The sequence below is a fragment of the Rhinolophus hipposideros genome, assembly GCF_964194185.1.
Source record: "Rhinolophus hipposideros genome assembly, chromosome: 6".
Classification (NCBI taxonomy): Eukaryota; Metazoa; Chordata; class Mammalia; order Chiroptera; family Rhinolophidae; genus Rhinolophus; species Rhinolophus hipposideros.
In genome coordinates this window covers 17,148,647-17,169,314 of record NC_138052.1, presented here as the reverse complement: position 1 = coordinate 17,169,314, position 20,668 = coordinate 17,148,647, and the positions used below count along the sequence as shown (strand labels likewise).

Below are 20,668 nucleotides of genomic sequence, written 5' to 3'. Positions count from 1 at the left end.
AACGTTTTTTTACCAAGGGCCATATGCGGTAAAATACACAAACAGACGGGCCACTCACTCGAGGTGAAGTACTTATTGCCTCACCTGGTTTATTTAAGTAAACTAAATATATTTTTGGAATTTGCTGAGGGCCAATTAACAATGGATTGCGGGCCACAGTTGGCCCGCGGGCCGCAGTTTTGACACCCCTGGTGTAGAGGGTGCTGGGGGAGCTGGACCAGAGGAAGACAAGACTGGCCACAAGAGCACTGCAATGACACAGGTGAGAGAGATACCGAGTTGTCCCAAAAATAAGACCTAGCCAGACAATCAGTTCTCATGTGTCTACTGGAGCAAAAATTAATATAAGACCCAGTCTTATATTATGTTAGATAAGCCTGGTCTTATATTATAGTAAAATAAGACCGGGTCTTATATTAATTTTTGTTATAAAAGATGCATAAGAGCTGATTGTTCGGTTAGGTCCTATTTTTGGGCAAACACGGTAGCAGGAGGGGTTTCAATAGGACTGTAATTGAAGAGGGGGGAATGACATAAGGGGTTTTAAGAAGGTGGAATCAACAGAGGTTAGTCACCTGCGGCTTGTAAGGAGGTGAGAAGAGTGACGTCAAGAGGAGGTATGTCTCAGATTTGGGCTCGAGATGACTGGATGGTGCTGCAATTCACCAATGGAGGGAGACAGGTTTGGGGGGGAAGATAATAAGGTTTGCTTTTGGACACATTGAGTGTGGGGTGCTTCCTCAGCTGGAGATATTCAGGGACAGTTGGATTCCTGGGCCTGGGGCTCGGGAAGGTCAGAGGGGGTAGAAGGAGAACCAGGGGAGAGTAGATGTCATCAACATTTTTTTCACATGAGCAGAAGACAATGAAAGTAGTTTTGAGCTTATTTAACTTCCCTTTCCCATATCAGATTCAGCTAACTTTGTACTTCATTCTATTGAATGCCCTACTCTTCCATATGTTTGAGATTCCATTGAACTGAAATGACTCTTGGTCCTAGCAACCTCTGGCTGAGTTCAGTGTAAACTGCCTTAGCCAAGGAAGACCCATCCCTTGCAATATAGATGGTTACTCTGGGTAGAATTTATAAATATTTGTATTGTAAAATAAAATGTAGACACTGAAAACCCCACATATCAAATGCATGGCTTAATAAATTATTAGAAAGCAAGTGCCCCCGGCCCCAAGTCTAGAACAGGTACTTTCCCAGTCACCCCAGAAGCCCCTTCAATATGCCCTACCCTGATCCCAATCCCTTTCCCCCCCAATGGTAACCATTATTTGGAGAGAACTGTGGTTCTGTACAATTCTACGAAGTTTTAGCTAATTTTACCACAGAATCTTCATGCCCTCCCTCCCTTGCTAATCACTGTTAGCCCTCTAGTGACCCTTTTCTGTATGTTGAATGCCCACTGTGTGTTTTGCGCTTTGAGACATCCAAAAGAGTAATGTGTTCTGGAACCTGCTCCCTCTCTGTACTGCATTACATGTTCCTTATATTTTGTTTATTTGATTTTCCCCTTTTGTTCATTGTCTCCCCACATTCCCCCATTCCTGATTATACCGTAGTTTCTTTCAGAGTAGAAACAAAACCTCCTGCTTCTGCGTTCCAGACGCTTCCACTCAGAGGGTGGTGCTTACTCCAGCAGCCCTGGCATCACCTGGAAGCTTGTTAGAAAGGCAGGAAATTGGACCCCACCCCAGGCCTACTGAATTGAAACCTGCATTTTACCAAAATCCCCAGCTGCTTCTTGTGTACATTCAAGTGGAGAAGCTCGGTCCTCAAGCCATCCCTTCTTGTGCTAGGCTTCACATTGAAGTCACTCGGCGGGGCCAAAGGTAGGTCCTCCAGAAACACTTCTGGCCATGGTGGCTGCCAGCCAGAAAAAGCAGGCGTCCGTGCTTTGGTGGTGGTCTCCATTGTGGCCCTGGCTGGTCTTGTCATCTCACGTGTACCAGGCACACTGCTGCCAGATCTGAAACACTTAGTGGTGCCAGGCCATTGACCAGCATGAGAAACCCAGTGCCCCCGGAAAGGAAAGGACTGCTCGCTGCCACTCAGAAATAGTGGTCTGAGGAGCCCAGAGGAGCAGCTGGGCCAGGTGGGCTGCGGCAGACTGAGGAAGCAAGGCTTTCTTCAGGACCGCACAATGCGGGCTTCCTGGGACGTGCCAGCAGACCTTTCCTACCGCGCCTGAAATCACCTGTGCAGCCTGATGCAGATGGTGAGGAGGCTGATTTGGGCATTGGGCTTTTCAAAGGCATTCTGGTAGGATGACCAGTGGTCCTAAACTTCCTGGGACTAAGGGGTTTCCCAGGACTTGGACATTTCAGTGCTAAAGCCAAGAACACGCTCAGCAAACCAGGATAAGATGCTTACCCCAGTCCTGTGACTATAACATAGGCAAGTGGCAAAGGTGGGCGGGGCAGACCTGTACCATCTGCGTAGAGTGTCAGTCCCTTGAAGGCAGAGCTGGCATTGAACAATTCTTTTTGTACGTCTTAATAATGATGCTAGGTTGCTCATAAAACCTCTCAATAAATGCTTATCCCTAGTATGGTGTTTCTCCACATGTTCCATAGTCATGGCCTCATTTACCATTTTTTTTTTCTATTGGGAAGGTAGTTCATTATTTAACACTCGCACCTGCAGGCATAATGCATACACTGCCCACTTTCCAAAGAAAGAGCTTAGGGCCCTTCCTATAAATGCTGCTCTGGGTTGACTTTGGCAGCCCGTTGAGACCCTCCAACCCAGCCGCAGGCCCAGGGTTCATGCCTGGCTAGCTCTAAGTGTTGCTTATGTTTCTTCAAGATTGTACAAGATGATACCATGTTAATATTTGGTTTTCAAACTCCCACACACATAACAAAGTAAGACAAATATACTTTAGTGTGAAATCTGATGCAGGGAAATCCGATGTAGAAAGTATGCTCTTGGTCATCTTCAGATTCTCCTGTAGCGGGCATGCACTGTTAGTGGTTCTGAGCCAGGCCCCGGGAGCTCCAGTCCTGGGTGCATTAGCAATGTTACTGAACCCCTTAAGATAGGGACACTGATAGGTTGGTTCAAAAGTAGCTTCGGTTTTTGCAATTGTTTTTAACCTTCTAAACTGCAAGTACTTTTGCACCAACCTAATAATACCTGGTTGTGTGGACTAAGTGGACCGTTACATGCAGCGTTCTTGGAACTCATGACTCTTAGCAGGTAGCTCCATCAGGTACGTGTGATTTAACTCCAGCTGAGGCTCTGACTGCCTACTTTGTTACCTTTGGCTTCTTGGCCTTTCTTCTCTTTCCTGTGTATATTGCTAGGATTGGGGATCTGGAGACATTTCCTGGCAATGGAGAAAGGAATATATAAGAACAGAAAAAGACTCCACTCAACTTCTTGTCATCTTTCAATAGTCAGGTCTTACTCAAATGTGACTTTCTAAAATGTCCTGGTGAAAGCCCAGTGATTTAAGAATTTGAGATTTCACAAAATTCACAAAAGTTCTGAAATCTTTAAGTATACTAAAAGTATGTCCCAGTAAAAGCCAGTGGAATAGGCTTAAAACTACAAATACAGAGGGTGCCCAAAAAATGTATACACATTTTAAAAAAGGAAAAAAACTGTATTAAAATTATGTTGATGGTGACCACTTTGACATCGCTTATAATTGCAGAAGTGAAACCTGATGTATTCATCTTTTGTTATCGGTAAATATTGAGTATTACAATATTAATAGATTTTCCTTTCTTAAAATGTGTATGCTGTTTTTTGGCACCCTTTGTATTAGCTTAATTCATATCATATTCTATCTTTCTCACCATTGTTCATGAATGTTGCAGTCCTGGTGACCATATTAAAGTTTCTAATGGACTTTGTCTTTCCATAGTCTCTTCTGCAGTGGGCATTCAAAGATCAAGGTTAGGATGTCTATATCTCAGACACAAGACTTCCCATCTCCCCCACCTTTATTTTACCTTTTTCTTTTTTTAAGTAGACTTCATTTTTTAAGACAGTTTTAGATTTGCAGAAAAATTGAAAAGATAGTAGAGAGAGTTCCTCTATATGCTACACTCAGTTTTCCTATTCTTGACATCTCAGGTTAGCATAGTACATTGCTACAATTATTGAGCTATCATTGATACATTATTAAATAAAGTCTATGATTTACTCAGATGTCCTTAATTTATGCCTAATGTCCTTTTCTGTTCCAAGATACACTACATTTAGTTGTCATGTCTCCTTAGGCTCCTGTGGGCTGTGACAGTTAAGGTTCCCTTCTTATAACAATTATTTTGTATTATTCACTGTTGTGATCATGAAATGGAATTCACAGATTGTACCTATACACATAGTTTAAACATCAATATAATGACCTAATTGTAATGGCAGAGTAAAAGCAAAATATTTAATATGTATTTGCTTTTATAAATGCTCAGTCAGAACTGTATCAGAAGTCATAAAGAAGTACAGTTGACTCTTGAACAACACAGATTTGAACTGTGTGGGTCTATGTAGAATTATTTTGGGGGGTAGGGAATATTGGGGAACAATGTGTTTCTCCAGGGCCCATCAGCTCCAAGTTGTTGTCCTTCAATCTAATTGTGGAGGACGCAGCTCCGCTCCAAGCCCAGTTGCCATTTTCAATCTTTAGTTGCAGGGGGCGCAGCCCACCATCCCATGCGGGAGTTGAACCGGCAATCTTGTAGAATTTTTCAATAAGTAGTTTAAATGTATTTTCCTTATAATTTTCTTAATAATATTTTTTAGCTTACTTTATTGTAAGAATACAATTATGATACACATAGCATACAAAATGTGTTAATCGACTACTTATGTTATCAGTAAGGCTTCTAGTCAACAGTAGGCCATTAGTAGTTAAGTTTTGGTGGAGTCATAAGTTATATGTGGATTTTCAACTGTGCAGGGGGTCAGCACCCCTATACCCCACATTGTTCAATTATAGTCAGACATTTGCAGCTACTTATAATTTAAGAGCAGTAAAACAAGACTCTGGAATATTACTGACACTTTTTCTTTACTTTTGACGTTTCGAAATGAAAGTTCATGAAAAAATAATACAAATGGAACCACTTTAAAATAGAGCCTGAGCTGCCATCCCAGAGAAACTTCTTGCACTTCTCAGTCCTCTAAGCTTTGGAATGTTAAAATAGGGCTGAATAACATTTGGACTGGGCCTAAAGCAGCATTGTATTCCAAACAACTGTTTGTTATAACTACTGGACTTAAAATTAAAAATATTCTTTAGAAGTAGCATCACTATGTTAGCTTTTCTACAGCCATAGAAATTCTTTCCTTCTATTCACGTAATTGCTCTCCTTCCCTTTCTCATAAATACCCCTGACCTTCACATTATTTGGATTTCTACCTGAATCAGTGCTTTCAGCATAGCTATTCTTTTGGGTCTGAAATAAACTCTTGTTGCCTTTCACTTTGGCCTTTTATTTTTAGGTATAAGCTAAATAAAAATATTTCTATACACATATGGAATCACTGGGAGTCTAGCAGCTATACATTTGACAGGCATGGGTGTGTTGACTGCTGACTCAGATGTCATGATAGGAACTGGCTTCAGTGTCTTGATTTTCTAAAAATGGTGAACAAAGTACAATATTCCCTAGACTCGTACGATACAGTAATGTACCACTTAATAACAGGGATACGTTCTGAGAAATGCACCATTAGGTGATTTCGTTGTTGTGCGAACATCATAGAGTGCCCTTACAAACCTAGATGGTATGGCCTACTGAAGACCAGGCTAGATGGTATGACCCATTGCTCTTGTGGACAAAAGTAACCTCACAGGGTGATCTGATCATAAATTTCTACTTGGTCAGGTCATGGTAGGTAGTCACACCCCAGGCATGTAACATTTTGAGTGAAAGATTTATCTTTGCCTTAAGGAAGCCCTGTCCGTTGTTTCTGTGCATGTAGGTTAACACACCTTTGAAACAACCACCCTCCAGAGAGCACATAATCTTGTTAACTGTCCTGTAATCCAATCCCCACCTTGCTTTCTCCCACATTCATGTAATCATCCTTACTTTCTCTTCTTAATTTCAAATGTATAAAATAAACTGCAAAACTGTCACCCTCAGGAACATTTGAGATCTTGCTCTCGGACAATTGAAAGTTTGGCTCAAATAAATTCTTATAAAAATTCTTTACAGGTTTGGACGTTCCTACTTCCACATTCCATAGGGGAGGAAAAATAATTTTCCTTCTACTCTTCTGGGTTCTTGGCTGAGACATCCCTGTAATAAAAGACAGAGGAACAGGAGAAAAACAAAAGTTTAATAGCATGTATATTTCTTGTATACATGGGAAAGACCCAGGAACATTGAGTAACTTGCCAAAATGGCTGTTTTAGACAAAAGGAGATGTTATGGAAGGTTGATTACCAGAAAAAGCACAGTAAACAAGGGTAAGGTTGTTATGCAGGTTTTAGTCTGTGTCTTTTGTATCAATAAGAGTTTCTAGAGAGGAGGATTCTCCCTCACCATGGTATAGGGAGGGAAACACCCTTACAAATGTAAATGTCTTTTATAAAGGGTAACTTCTACTTGGTTTTCAGAGCTTCTCCCATGTCTGCTCTGTCTTAAAATTAACCAGCCTAAAATAATCTTATAATCTTATAATCTATAAAATAATATGCCACGTAGACATATTTTTGGGTGGCAAATTCTGTTCCCCTACAGCTCCTAGGCTATAAACTTGTACAGCATGTCACTGTACTGAACACTCTAGGCAATTGTAACACAATGACAAATATTTGTGTAATGCTTAACAAGGGCCAAGATGACTGTGATGTCACTCGAGGATAGGGATTTTCCAGCTCCATTATAATCTTATGGAACCACAGGCATATATGTGGTCCATCATTGACAGAAACATCATTATGAGGCACTTGATTGTAGTTGTAGTTACAGAAAATCCAGGGAGGAATTGAGTGAAGAAATAAAATGTGATCTCTATAGTCAAGCTGCTCAATTACTAAAATCAGGTAGGTTGACGCATGAGGAAACGATTCTATTCTTGTTTGAACTAGCCTGGGCACTTAAACTTTTGAAATTTCCAGTTTTGTGTTAATGCCGGGATATGTGAGGTCCGACAATTAAGTTCACGAACTCATCCTAGAAAAAAGGCTACATACCTCATTGCTGAATATCACTATGGTCATCTTAGAAGTACTCCCCTTGGGAAGCTATGCAATGATGCCAGCGCCTAGTCTACCCTTCAAAGCAATTTTAGAACTCTTTTTCTGGAATGGCCATCAGAGCTGTCATCATATTACCCTTGATGTCCTGAATGTCATCAAAATGTCTTCCTTTCAATATTTCCTTTATTTTTGGGTAAAGAAAGAAGTCACTAGGGGCCAGATCAGGTGAGTAGGGAGAGTGTTCCAATACAGTGATTTGTTTATTGGCTAAAAACTCTCTCACAGACAGTGCCATGTGAGCTGGTGCATTGCCGTGATGCAAGAGCCATGAATTGTTGGCAAAAAGTTCAGGTCATCTAACTTTTTCATGAAGCCTTTTCAGCACTTCCAAATAGTAAACTTGGTTGTTTGTCCAGTTGGTACAAATTAATAATGAATAACCTTTGATATCAAAAAAGGTTAGCCACATTGTTGCAACAAGTTTGCGAACTTAATTCTCAGACATCATATGAACTAGAAGTGCTATTGCATCACACAGCTGTTGTTTTGGACTGCCAGCATCTTTTCCCCTTCTAGTCATAGCACTCTGGCTTCCCTTCGGAGATCCCCTTGCCTCACCCTCAGTTGATGTGGTTTGGGTTGGGCTGACCCCATGTCCCTACACCCTTTTCATCCACCCTCTCCCCTCCATCACCTCCAGGGTCGGACTGACCCAGTTCTGGCCAATCTGTGCATCCCATCCCCCTGGCCACGACGTTTGGCTCGGAGATGGGCTCCTATGTCTGGTAGTCCAATGATACACATTCTGAAATCCTTGTTGGACATTTTGGGAAAGAGAAGCCCTCTTTCTACAGGAATGGCCAGATGTAAGGAGGTTAGCCTAGAGTTTTGAGAGTATCTGTCAGGAGGTAAAGCCAACAAAGGAAAGCCAACAAAGCCAACAAAGGATGCAAGTAATAGGGAGAGAGAGGGCAAATCCTGACAACTTTCTTTAAGCCTGAAGAGCCAGCTCTGTCTGAAAACAACTCAACTTGGAGCCGGTCTGATGCCTTTTTTATACAGGCCAACTTGAGTAATCACTTACAAATGAGATAGTTCTGACTTACATTGTATACTTATTTTTTTTTCTGTAAATTTGATTGACGTTCCTGGTAAATAAATGGGAGTAAGTCTTACTTACAATAATAATAGCTAACATCTATTGAGCACCTACTTTGTACCAGGCACTGTTCTAAGAGCTTTCCGTTGCATCGTTGCAACAAGTTCGCAAACTTAATTGTCAGACCTTGTACATCAGTTTGCTGTGTGTTAATACCTGGCCACACACCAGACCTCCATGTACCCCCTGAAAGACTCATGTATCCAGACCACCTGATGTGACCAAATTTCCTGATAATTTGGCATCCATCATCCTGACTGCCTGACATTCTTGCAAAGCCTCCAGACTTTTTGCGTTCATTAGACATCAATGTGTATTCAAATAGTACAAGAATATTTTGTGCTTTTATGTAAAACAGAGTTAAAGTTCTAATGTAATTAGAAGAGCATTTTAACTGCCCCAATGTCTAGTCTGACATATGAAAGTGAGGTGGGACACAAACCATTGTGCTGCAAAGTCCTGTGCATGTGGGACTTCCTGCGTCCCTGCCCACGTCTACCCCAACTAAATGCCAGTGCTCCCCCCATCAATTAAAGCACCTGCAAATTGCCAAAATGCCCCCTGGACGGCATTTTCACTGTGGGCTGTGGTGCCAGACAGGAGACTTGCCTTTATTTGTTCCTTTGTAAAATAAAGATAGTAGTTGAGCGAGGGAGACAATGTATATAAAACTCTTAGCAAGATGGCTGGTACATATGTGGTGTGATTTTAAAAAAATATGGTGAATGTTTAAAAAATTTATTACAGTAAAACACACATTTCCATAATCCCCCTCAAAACTACTCCCCCTCGCTTTGAACACAGGTATCCCATCGTTCTTGCACTTTCTGAAGTTCTGGAAGTCCTCTTTCCTGTCTTTAGTTATGCTGTCGTGGCTGCCTCGGTGTCCTGAATCATTTTGACTTCGGAGAAGAGCCAGACGTTGCATGATGCCAGATCTGGTGAATGAGGACACACCGTAATGTATTTATTTGACAGAAATTACAGTATACTAGAAGTGATGTGTGACATGGAGTGTTGTCATGATGGAGAATAATTAATTGATGGCACACTTTAAAACACACGTTCTCTCAACTGTAGCTCACACCTAACTGACTGCACAGAACAAGCTGAAATGTGTCACACCCTGTTACTAAGGTTCGATGTGCTGCGTCCTTATTGAAGATCCCTAACTTTCTGTTGGATGGCACTTGGCAGTAACACTCCCCGTACTTTTTGATCACACCTGGTATTATGTCCTCCAAAAATGTAAACTAATGTCACCCCGTCAATCAGCAGAGATTGTTTGGGGGGACACTGTGTCCTTGGCACCCAGGTAGAGCTAAGATGGGGATCAGACAAGCACTAGGATCCCTACCTCACACATGAAACAGGCTGTGAATTATTAAACATTAGCAGTTCAGAAAAAGGAGCGCCCAGGGAGAGCTGGAGTCAGAGAAATCTTTCTGGAGGATACAAGAATGGCTTATTGAACCAGGGCAGCTGGAACTGGAAGAAAATAAATCCCATGAATAATAAATATCTACTAGATCCTTACTTCACAAAGTGTGGTCTTCAGACCAGCAGAATCAGCAGCACCTGGAGGTTTGTTAAGAAATCTCAGCCTCTCACCCGGATCTACTGAGTCAGAATCTGCATTTTAACGAGAATCCTGGTCTTCATCTGCACTTTCATGTCTGGATGTGCTGGACGAGAGAACTAATTGAGGAACCAGAGGAAAGAACAATGACACTTGCTCCTTGGAGAGAACACAGACCTGTGTGTGTGTGTGTGTGTGTGTGTGTGTGTGTGTGTTTCAAAGAAAGATTCCCATCCAGATCTACTAAATCAGAATCACAAAGAGCAAAGAGGAGCCAACATTTTAATAAATAAATAAGTGAAAGTGTCCTAGATGATTTTAGAAAGGCCGGGGAGCTGGAACAAAATGCTGATGCCCACGTCCCAGACCAGACCAATTGAATCAGCTATGATATGGGATCTCTAGCAGTGGCAGGGTCCTGGGTATTTTTGTCCTTAAACTCCCCAGGTGATTCTAATGTTTGATAGCCATTGACAAAGGGATCAAATGTGAAAAGCTGAAGGAAAAAAGTCTGTGCGGGAGAGAGCAAGGATGTGTGTGTGTCTGCAAATATCTGAAGGTTTGTGTACCTCAGAGGAGGACAGCACGACGATTGGGAGGTAGAATTTTTCTTCTTTTTTTTTTTTAGGCCAACTAATCCAGCATTTTTCTTTCTTTTCGTTCTTTCTTGCTTTCCTCCCTCACTTCCACCCGGTTTTCCTAGCAAGAAGGGGCCTTTGAAATGACCGAGTCCATCTCTTTCAGTTTGTAGTGAAAGAAATTACGTAGTGGTTAAAAAAGGTATAAAGTGGGTTGCCCAACATCAAGTCAGACCTCGTTCCAACTCAGCAACACAACATGAGACCCACTTCCCATTTCTAGTGATGTTTCCAGTGCCACACAAAGGCATTTCAATCCCACTCCTATTTCAATCGCAGGCAAAGAGAGAATGAGAAAGGAAACTGGCTTATCCCACAAAAACAACAAAAAACAGACCCAATAACCAGGGGGCTCCCACCCCCAAAGTAGGCAGGTTTTAAATGAGGAATTGGCATTTTAGAGCTTATTAAATTTAACGACAAAAACCTAAAAGTTTAAAATCCATTTAAAAAATGAAATCTACACGCTGCAGTTTGGGTTGATACCATTGAAATCAAGCTGCATCTGATAAATGGCCGGTCCGACGCTGCACCTCTCGGGGTTGCTCGAGAGCGGGCGTGGGCTCCCGCGCCGGCCAGGTTGCCACGTCGCTGCGGAGACCAGCTGCACCGCGCGAGGGTACGAGCTCCGCGAGGTCCCCGATGAGGGACGTGGGCCGCGCCCGGACACCCGGGGGCAGCTTCGCTCCGAGTCCTGAGGAACCGGCGAGACCTGAATTCTCAGAGGGGAAATAACGAGCCCGTGGGGGACTAGCTGGGACAAAGGCCCAGGGATAGTCGCAGTGGGGACCAAACATCTTCTAGAGCACGCGGTGGTCCCAAGGTACCCGGTCCCCTTAAGTTGGCGCTGGAGAGAAAAACTGGGATGGCAATCAAAGCGCCTAGAAAAAGGCGCGGGACGGGTGGGCTTGGGGGCCAGTGCGCACCGTTTTCCCGGGCTGCGCGGTGGGACGGCAGCTCGGGCGGAGGCCCTGCACAGCCTGTAAAGCCTGGCAAGCTCCAGGGGGGAAAGATGCCAAATCAGGGCGCTGTCCGCTCTCCCGCTCGAGTGCCGCCGCCGGCTTCCCGGACGGCAGAGGAAAGCGGATTCGAGAGGGTTTCCCGTGGGAAGCGTCGCGCAGCGTGGGTGGGGCAGGTCTCCTCCCGCACCCTCACAAGGCCCCGCCCGAGCCGCCCCGCGTCCCCAGTAGTTTCCGGGCGCCTCCAGGCGTCTGGCCCCACGGATCCCTCCCTCCACACTGATTGCCTCGCTCCGGCTCCGGCGCTGGGGCCTCGGGGCGGGTCCCTGACGCCCGCACCTGCCCCCGGGGGCGGAGCGCGGCGGCGACAGAGCGGCCCCGGCCTCTGCCACCGCCCGCACGAGTCGCGCGGCGGCTCGCCACCCCCGCCCCCGGCAGCCGGCGCACCCCCGCCCCGCCGCGCCCGCGCGCCCTCCCTCTCCGCGCTGCCCGTCCGTCCCTTCGCCCGCCCGCGCCGCAGCGCCTCGCACTCCTGCCTCGCGTCTCGGAGGTGCTCGTCGTCGCCGCGGCGATCTGCTGTCCCGCGCCATGGAGCCGGCCGCGGGCCGCGAGCGCCGCAGCCCTCCGGGCCCCGCAGTCCCGCCACCGCCTCGGGGCCACGCGCCCTCGGCCGCCACCCCGGGTCCGCTGAGCCCCCCAGCCCAGGAGCCGCTGCAGCCCGAGGAGGGGCAACAGCTGCGGATCAGCCAGAGCGGCCAGCTCAGCGACGGTCTGGAAGATCGAGGTGAGCGCGCCCCGCGGGCCGTCTCCCCGGGTGCGGCCCCCGCCCCCGCCCCTGGCCCCGGCCCCGGCCCCCGCCCCTGCCCCTGGCCCCGGCCCCGGCCCCGGCCCCGGCCCCTGCCCCGGCCCCGGCCCCGGCCCGGCGTGCGCGGGGAGGAGCCAGCCTCTCCCTCTCCGGCCGGACGCCGGGCGCTCGGGGCGCCGAGCCGGGACTTCCCAGCGAGGGCGCGGAAAGCACAAGGCGCCGCCTCGGCAGCCGCTCCTTCCCCGGGACCCGAGACCCGCTGCTCCCGGGGAAGCCCGCGGGGTCCGCGCCCTCCTCCCGGCGGGTCCCCGACCCCCCCCGCGCCCACTGCAAAAGTTTGAGGGAGGCGGCGTTTCGCGTTCGGGGCCGAGCGCTCCCGGGGGACTGCGGGCCGCGCTCGGTTCCGAGCGACCTGGGCTCCGCGCGTCCTTTTCCCCCGAACTCCGACCTCCACCAGCTTCCCGAGGAACTTGGCTCTGCGGGTCCGGCCTGGAGGGGTTCCCCGGCGGCCGCCGGCCTGCCCGCCTCTGCGAAGGGAATTCGGGCGGCCCCCGACTCTCATTGACAGGGACCCCGTTAACCGTGGGTCGCTGCCCTGCTGTCGGGTGATGGGGGCAGAGGACTGGCACACTTGGGTTTGGGCCACCAACCTCTGGATGAACGCCACTGAAACCTGGTGGTTCCTGGAGCGCACGTCTCCACCCCCTTCAGAACCGTTCCCAAGTCACTGGCCTGGAACCTCGCAAACGTCTTTTTCCTGGGAGGCTAAACCCCACTTTCCGACCGACAGCGATGCCGCCTTTGAGTTGCCCGCACGAAATGGGAGAGACTGCCCTGTTCATTGCCGTGTCTCTCCTCCTCCTACACCCCTCTTTGCATCCCTCTCTCGTTTCCGTTAGGCTCGGAGCCCTGCTCTTGGCCGCGTCTGTACCTTTTCCTGCTTCTTGCTGAATCCAAATCTAAATCCAAATCGATCCGCTCAGAAAGAAAGACTCGGGTTCTGCTAGAATCGGTTAGTGGCCGAAGCGGGATTCTTGCAGCCAGGCCCTTCCAGGGGAGCCGGCTCATTGCCCCTCCACCCCCTTTTCTTGGAAGCCTTATTTTTTGTTGGCTGTGGCGGATTTTTATAGTTTAGTCTTAGCAGGTTTCTGTCCTATTCTTAGTATCTCCTGTACATTTTTATTCCGGTTTAGTGTGCTGATGCACGATCTCTTTCGTCTTCGAAATTTTAAACTGTAGCCTGTGAAATAGAATGACATGGAAACGGCAATTCCCCGAGAATGGAGAATCGGCAGGGAGCTCGGCGAGAACTGGAGCCGCTCCAGTTGCAACGAGTTCTGCACCTACGTTGCAGTTTCTCCTGCTAGTCTCACATAACTGGCTTGGTGACATCACAAGCACCCAACAAGGCCTATCAGTTTTATTATAGGTAGTGTTAATGACCTTTCCGTCTGCAACTCACATTTACAAATTTGGTGTTGAAGAAAGACGGAACTCTGAGCTGAGCTTATTTTTGTAGCATTGCAGGTCAAAAGCTGGCCTATTTCTCCCCACCCCACAAAAGGATAGGAGGGGAAAAAAGTACGAGGGTGAGTTCATATTTAGCATCATTTTGTAGCTCATGCTCAAGTGTAGAAAGCCCATCTGAATTCATTCTTAAGGTTATTTTTCACTGGTCTACTGAATTTCATTTTCCATTATATTATAGCATAAAAGCATTCACTGTTTCATAAACTGTTACTGTGTGAAAGCATTGCATACCACAGAGAGCCTCTGTTAGGATAAACCCTGTCTCCCAAAGAACCCACTGCTGGGTGGCATCGCTGAAAGTCAGTGTGACATTCTTTTGTTTGACCTATTCCTGCCAGCGAAGAGTTAGTGATAAATGAGTCATCTTTATTAAATAAATCAGGTTACCTGGGGAGGTTTATTGTAATATTTTGTGCTTTTTCTTATGGGGCCCCATCTTTCCAATATTGATTATTGTATCCCTCGGGAATGGTTCGATTGCTGTTGCCTTCTTCCTGGTGGTGAGAAGATTTGGGGAGAAAGAAGCTTCAGCAGTTGCCTGCAGCACATCTCCTCATCATGCTTGGCTTGCTTGCTTCTAAGGCCTAAGTACCTATAGGGTGTGTGTGGGGTGAGCACCCTGGATGTGTACCTGTATTTGGCTTTCTCTCTTGTCTTAACTTCCTTCTGAGCTATCAGGACCCTGTTGGAACGTGTGTCTGTCTTGCTTTATAATCTAGTGTTTTGGGAATTTGGAGGTATTTTTCCCCTTAGAAGTGATGTGAGCTGGTTCCCAAAACCTGTCTAGCTCATGTCGATACTGCAGAGCCATTTGGCTGAGCCTCATAGTTCGGGGAGCAAGAGCTCTGTGGTCCGAGACCTTTAGGGACTAAACACACACAAAACAGGCCAAATTTGTCGTAGGCATTTCCATCCTCTCTCTTTTAATACATACTCTTCTCTCCACAAGTGTTTTCCCATTATTCTGCCCCTCGCCTTAGGGCCTAGCCCAGCCTTGAATGTTCCACGCTTCAGCATTTCCGTCTACCTTCCCATCTAATGACTATTCCCCTTCCTTCAGCGAATCCAAGCATGACTAACTCTATAGGACAAAGCAATCGGAACTAGTGCATGCTAGCATGCAAGTGACTGAGGCCCTCAACCTCCCCGTATAAATTTGCATCCCCTCAAATAATAAGGTTTACGCCTGTTACTAATACAACCCTTTTGCTTATTATTGCCTGACCCAAATTACAAATATGTGAAATCTGAATGAGATTAGAAATTTGGATGTGGAGGTCATTCCAATAGGAATGACCCAGCCCTGTGTGCAAATCTGTGGCCTGCCTTAGCTTCTGTGCTGCCTTTCTTCTACCTTTGAAGCACATCTTCCTGAAAACTTCAGAAGTTCTCACATCTCTGTGGCTTGCAAGTGTGTATGCACCAATATGGGAGCAGAGGTAGAGGCACCTTGTGCAGCAGACCATTCATTTTTGAGCTGGGTCTTTGTTGGTAATTGTACTCCACTTCCCTTTGAGGAATGGAAAGTTCCATTCTTGGGATTGGCTATATTTTTGGAAAGGAAAACTAGTAGGAAATAAAAGTTGAATAGAAATGGAAAAGTTTCTCTGTTCTTGGGCTGTCTTCCCCATTGCATTTACTCCAGTTTTTCAATTTAAAAAAATCTCATGGGGGAGGCACACAAAGGATCAGATCTGGGGAAGATCCACCAGTCCTATTGTGTTGAGAGGACCATGTGCCTCCTTAGCAGGGCAGTCCAGCCCATAGGGGCCGTCATTCCAATCTCTCCCAGGGGAGTGCTGGCCCGCTGAGGGGTGAGGTGTGTAGATTGGTTTGTGTGGTTCGGTCATAGTGTTGGAAGGATGACTTTGGAAGGAAAATGCCATGTGGCAGAATAGAAAACGCAGACCATTGCATTTCTCTTAGAAAATTAAACCTACTTCTGAAAGGAGCCTGTTTTTACCCCCAGTGGATAAACCTCTTGAGATTGTTGCTGTCAAAATACCTAGCAAATGAACTGCTTATTTCAGTTATTGCTTAAATGTTACAGCTTCACTTCTGCTGAAAATCAATTGGCCAAGATGAAAGGAAGATTTTTATATCATTTGGGAAAAGGGAAATAAATTATTAGGAGTGTGTGGGACCTGCTCATTCTAGGTTGTGGTTTTAATTGGACACAAGGGTGATTGTATTTGAAAATTAGAATGGGGTGTTTTTCGGCAGCTAGGGAAGATGTAGACAAAGGGCCAGAAAGAAGTAGACAAAGGGATTTTAATTGGAAATCCCTTGTACCTTGAGGAGAATTTGACAAGAGAGGCTTTTCTGTTTTCCATCCAAGTGCATTTCTTAAGGAATATTTAGGGGAGATTTTTAGTGAGGTGATAGAGATGGTGTTTATATCAGCCTTTAGCAATCTCATCTATCTTTTGATCCTACGGAAGTCTACAGGTTTCAATTATTTAAAAATCGCTGAGCTATGAACTGGACTCACTAAGCAACCTTCTTGATATTTCCTCTTGCTTTGTTCAGGACTTGTTCAGGGTGCTTGAGTCTGGGTAGTAAATGGAACTGAGAAGTTTTAACAGGGTCCTTGTTATAATTTTTGAACAGGACACAGTTTTTGGCAACCAGAGGCTTGGCGTGGTGCCCAGTGGGTCTAATAGGATGACGCCTTTTACATGATTCATAGAAAATGTACACATGTGAATGTACACATTCACATGTCACACACTGTACAGTATTTTACAAATAGTGCCTAAGCTTTGACTACCAATTTCTTCATTATTTGGAGCTGTTGTGATCAAGCTGTTCCACCTGTGAAAGGTATAGGATTTGTTGTTTAGCCAGAGATGGTGTCATAAGCTCCTTTTATGTAGAATGCTTGACTGAGGATTTGGTTCTCCATGCAACAAAGGATGCCATATATGATCTATTTTCAAAGGAGAAGAAAAATAAATGAATTGGGATCTTACTGAAGATGTTTTAGTTTTCCACCCAAGGCAGTTGAAGCTTGGGCATTGCCTTGGAGTCATGAATTTCTGTTTTTGTCAAGGACTCTCAATGTTGAAACAACAGGAGACAAAAATCAAACCTTTCTTACACATGGCCCATTTGGAAAGCTACCTCCAGTTTTAGCAGTTTTACTCCACTTTAATATTCTGAGAATTTTTTAACATTCTTGGTACAAAGGGACAGATACTATAGAGCAGAAATAGGAGTAAAGAAAACATGGCATGTAATTTAGGTCAGGTGGCTGGTGGTGGTGGTGGTGGTTAAAGAGAAATGGTCCTCCTCCAGTTGTCAGTGAGGGAGAAATGAGGCCATTTGTATTCCATGACTCGTTGCTTCAGGCACAATCCAGCCTACCAGTTGGGACTGTGCAGTTGGATCAATGCAAATCAATGTCCACAGCTGAAGAGTCAGAATGGCCAACTAAATGTGGGCTGTTGGTGCTGTTTTCCTACCTAACGCACCTTGTTAGAAGGAGCAGCACCTGTATGAGCCAAGAGAGTTACCACAGGGGCAGGGGGATGGCTGGGGTAATATGGCGGGTCAGGGAGTGGTGGGGTCTGCAGGGTCCCTATAAAGAAGACAGCTGCTGTTACCTTGCAGGAACTATGCCAGATATTGCCAGAGACTCTGATCTTTCAAGAGATGCCAGAAAGCCTGGTTTCCATGTGAACTCTCCTACTTGTTAAAACACATCGTGGCCCACGGGCTGTCAGTTTGCAACCCTTGGATAAGAAAGTGTAGCTCTGGCTGTGGGTTTCTTAATAAGGAAACATCTAACTTCCTTTTCTCCTTGTTTATGTCAGGCTTACTAGAAAGCAGCACTCGTCTAAAACCTCACGAAGCTCAGAACTACAGAAAGAAGGCGTTGTGGGTCTCCTGGTTCTCCATTATTGTGACACTGGCTCTGGCGGTGGCCGCCTTTAGTGAGTATCCGGAATCTTGCTGATCGATATGTGCTGGGGTTGCCTGTTTCATTCTGACTCCTGTGAGGTGCACTTTTGCTTTTAGTTGACTATTATTGATGATGAAATTTTTTAAGATGGTTGGATAGTCAGGGTACTTATAAATTAGTAAAATGGCTTCTTTCCTCTGCAGAGGGAAGTGTTGGTTAAGATGAAGAAATGGAGAGTCTTGGCTCTCATCGGTATGTGGGTTTGTGGAAGTAGATTCCAGCAGCCGTGGAGTAGTGAAAATATTCTCCTGGTGGATGCCTTCAGTTTGGGCTGACATGTGACAAATATGTATCCGTGAGATTCGTATTTTGAGCCTAATGCAACCAGATGAGTGCAGTATTGTGGTACACCCTCTCCTTTTCCCTGATTGTATCTGTGAGGTTTGGAAAAAAATCACCGCAAATGTTTTTATGAGAGAAAAATGAGAGGGTCCTCTCTCAAGTTTTCAGTGGCCACAGAAACAAAACCATTTACGAAATCAAGAAGAACTCAGACAATTGAACACTTTCTGCCTATGGATAATCTTCTTTGGAGTTAGGAAGCCGTATGACATGCGATTTCTTTGCTAACATTTGCAGCCTATAGAAATGTACATGTGCAATTTATTCTTATTAATTGTGCAGCGATTCATAAGCTTTCGCAATGGCTGTCAGCTTCAGCTCAACCTTGGTAGAAACCATGGTGTGGTGGTGGTGGTGGTGGTAGTGTGTGTGTGTGTGTGTGTGTGTGTGTGTGTGTGTGTGTGTGTTTTAATGCGGGGGTCGGGGGAAGAGGAATGTATTTTGTGATTAGTTTATTACCTTAACAGAAAATCTATGAGTATATTGTGATAAGTATCATACACAAAGTGTCTCATATGACAACCCTCACAGTAGGAGAAAAAAGGATTGTGTGTTGGAAGATAAGGCTCTGTGTGTGTTGTTTAAAATTCTACTCTGCAGTTAGGTCTGCTGCTGGAAGTTGGTGTTGGCTCCCAAGAGGGCATATTAGAATTTGACCAAATGCTCCAGGCAAAACTGGGCATGTATTACTTGAAGCAATTTATATTAGAAAAGTTGTACCACATCTTGGCTCTCAAAAAAAGCCAAATATTTAGAAGCAGAGGGTAGTGCATTTCAGGGTATCAACATTTACCAGTGAGCCAGAAATCTAATCAAGAGGAATTCTAATTTCTGAAAATAGCTGCTCCTTCCTCTTTCCTCCTCCTCTTTTTTTTTTTTTTTTTTTTTAATGCTGAAACAAGAATAACAAGCACGATTGATGTCCCTGGAGGATAATTTGGTTGTGGTGGCTGTTGTCGGTTCCACATCAGACACCATAATTTACATATGTAAGGAAAGAGGGATGAGATGAATGGAGGTGGTTTACAAACTGCATAGCAGTCACTCAGATGTGTCCCTGTGCCTAATAGAGCTGTTGCTACTTTATCATGTGGGCGTTTGAATGGGGGATTTGAATGTGAAGAAATATTGAGCAAGTCTTTCCTTTGGGAGAATACTGTTACATTTGGTGTACTTAATCTCAAAATAGGGAAAAATTATGAGGAAATTTTCGTTTCATTTGTTATACCTGATCAGTTGGGTTATCTTGAAAATTTTGTTCTCCTTCCTTTAATAGGAAAGACTGTTGCTCGATGCATGTGGAATTAGAATGTTGCTTTGTGAAACGGCTTGTTTTTCTTTTTTAAATGATTTTACCCCTTTATTGTAGTAAGTATGGTCGACAAAAGAATGTCCAGCCTAAGAAGAAGTCTTTATTAGAGTTTATTTGAGCCAAACTGATAAGAGTATTTGAGCCAAACTGACAATTGCCAGGAAGCGAAATCTCAACAGATTGAGAAAATACTCCTGAGAATGGCAGTTTTACAGCCTATTTTATACATTAGAATCAAAGAGGAGACATGGTAGGGGGTGGTTACATGAAATCCATTGGTGGTAGATTGAGGAAGTGGGAGAAAACAAAGCAGGGAAATCTCTGAGATTGGATAAAAAGTAAAACTGAGGCACATACTTGTTTTACATTGGTGAGTACAGGATAGTTAACATTTAATGGTATGTGGGCAACAAGATAACAGTGAGGGGTTCTGTGATCTCCTGCTCTGGTGGGAGGTTGTGTCCAGAGGGGTCTGGAAAAGGAGATTACTCTGATTTTTCAAAGGATATCTTCAATGCAAAAATATAGTAGGCTCACTTAAGGTGTAAAGATGGATTTTTGTCAAGAAAGCTACAGGTCTAGGACAAGACTACCTATCCACCATGACTGTCTTTCAGTTAGGAATTTTTATGTTCAGACCATCCGGTGTGGTTACTTTCAGTCTCTGAGGTTGTAGGGCCCGCCATTCAGGCCTCCCCTGAGCTTATCAGTTTTGATATGTGGCCCCTTTTTTGCCCATGATATTTAAGTCAAATCCTCTAACTTCTTGACTATACAATGTTGACATTGGCATATAATATCATGATCTTAGTTGTTTTCTGTAATACATTAATTTTGTTCCCAAGTTGCTTTCAACTTGTTTTGGTTTAAGTCAAAAACTGTAGGTGAACTATATTTCCCCCACTTTAACTACCATGTTTCCCCGAAAGTAAGACCTAGCCAGACAATCAGCTCTAATGTGTCTTTTGGAGCAAAATTTAATATAAGATCGGGTCTTATGTAATATAATATAATGTAATGTAATGTAATATAACATAACATAATATAGTATAATATAATATAGTATAATATAATACTGGGTCTTATTTTACTATAAGACCGGGTCTTATGTAACATAATATAATATAAGATCAGATCTTATATTAATTTTTGCTCCAAAAGATGCATTAGAGCTGATTGTCTAGCTAGGTCTTATTTTTAGGGACACA

The 20,668-nt window shown here is 44.8% G+C and overlaps 1 protein-coding gene across 1 annotated transcript in view; it reads left to right on the top strand.

Annotated features, from left to right (window-relative positions):
- The first annotated feature begins 11,866 nt into the window (after positions 1 to 11,866).
- The window catches only part of TMEM163 (transmembrane protein 163), a 206,005-nt gene continuing 197,203 nt past the window's right edge, over positions 11,867 to 20,668 (top strand). The window contains exons 1-2 of the mRNA XM_081052608.1: positions 11,867 to 12,291; positions 17,658 to 17,777. Of these exons, the coding sequence (XP_080908734.1) occupies positions 12,096 to 12,291; positions 17,658 to 17,777 (316 nt within the window). The 5' untranslated portion in view covers positions 11,867 to 12,095. The remainder of the gene's footprint in view (positions 12,292 to 17,657; positions 17,778 to 20,668) is intronic.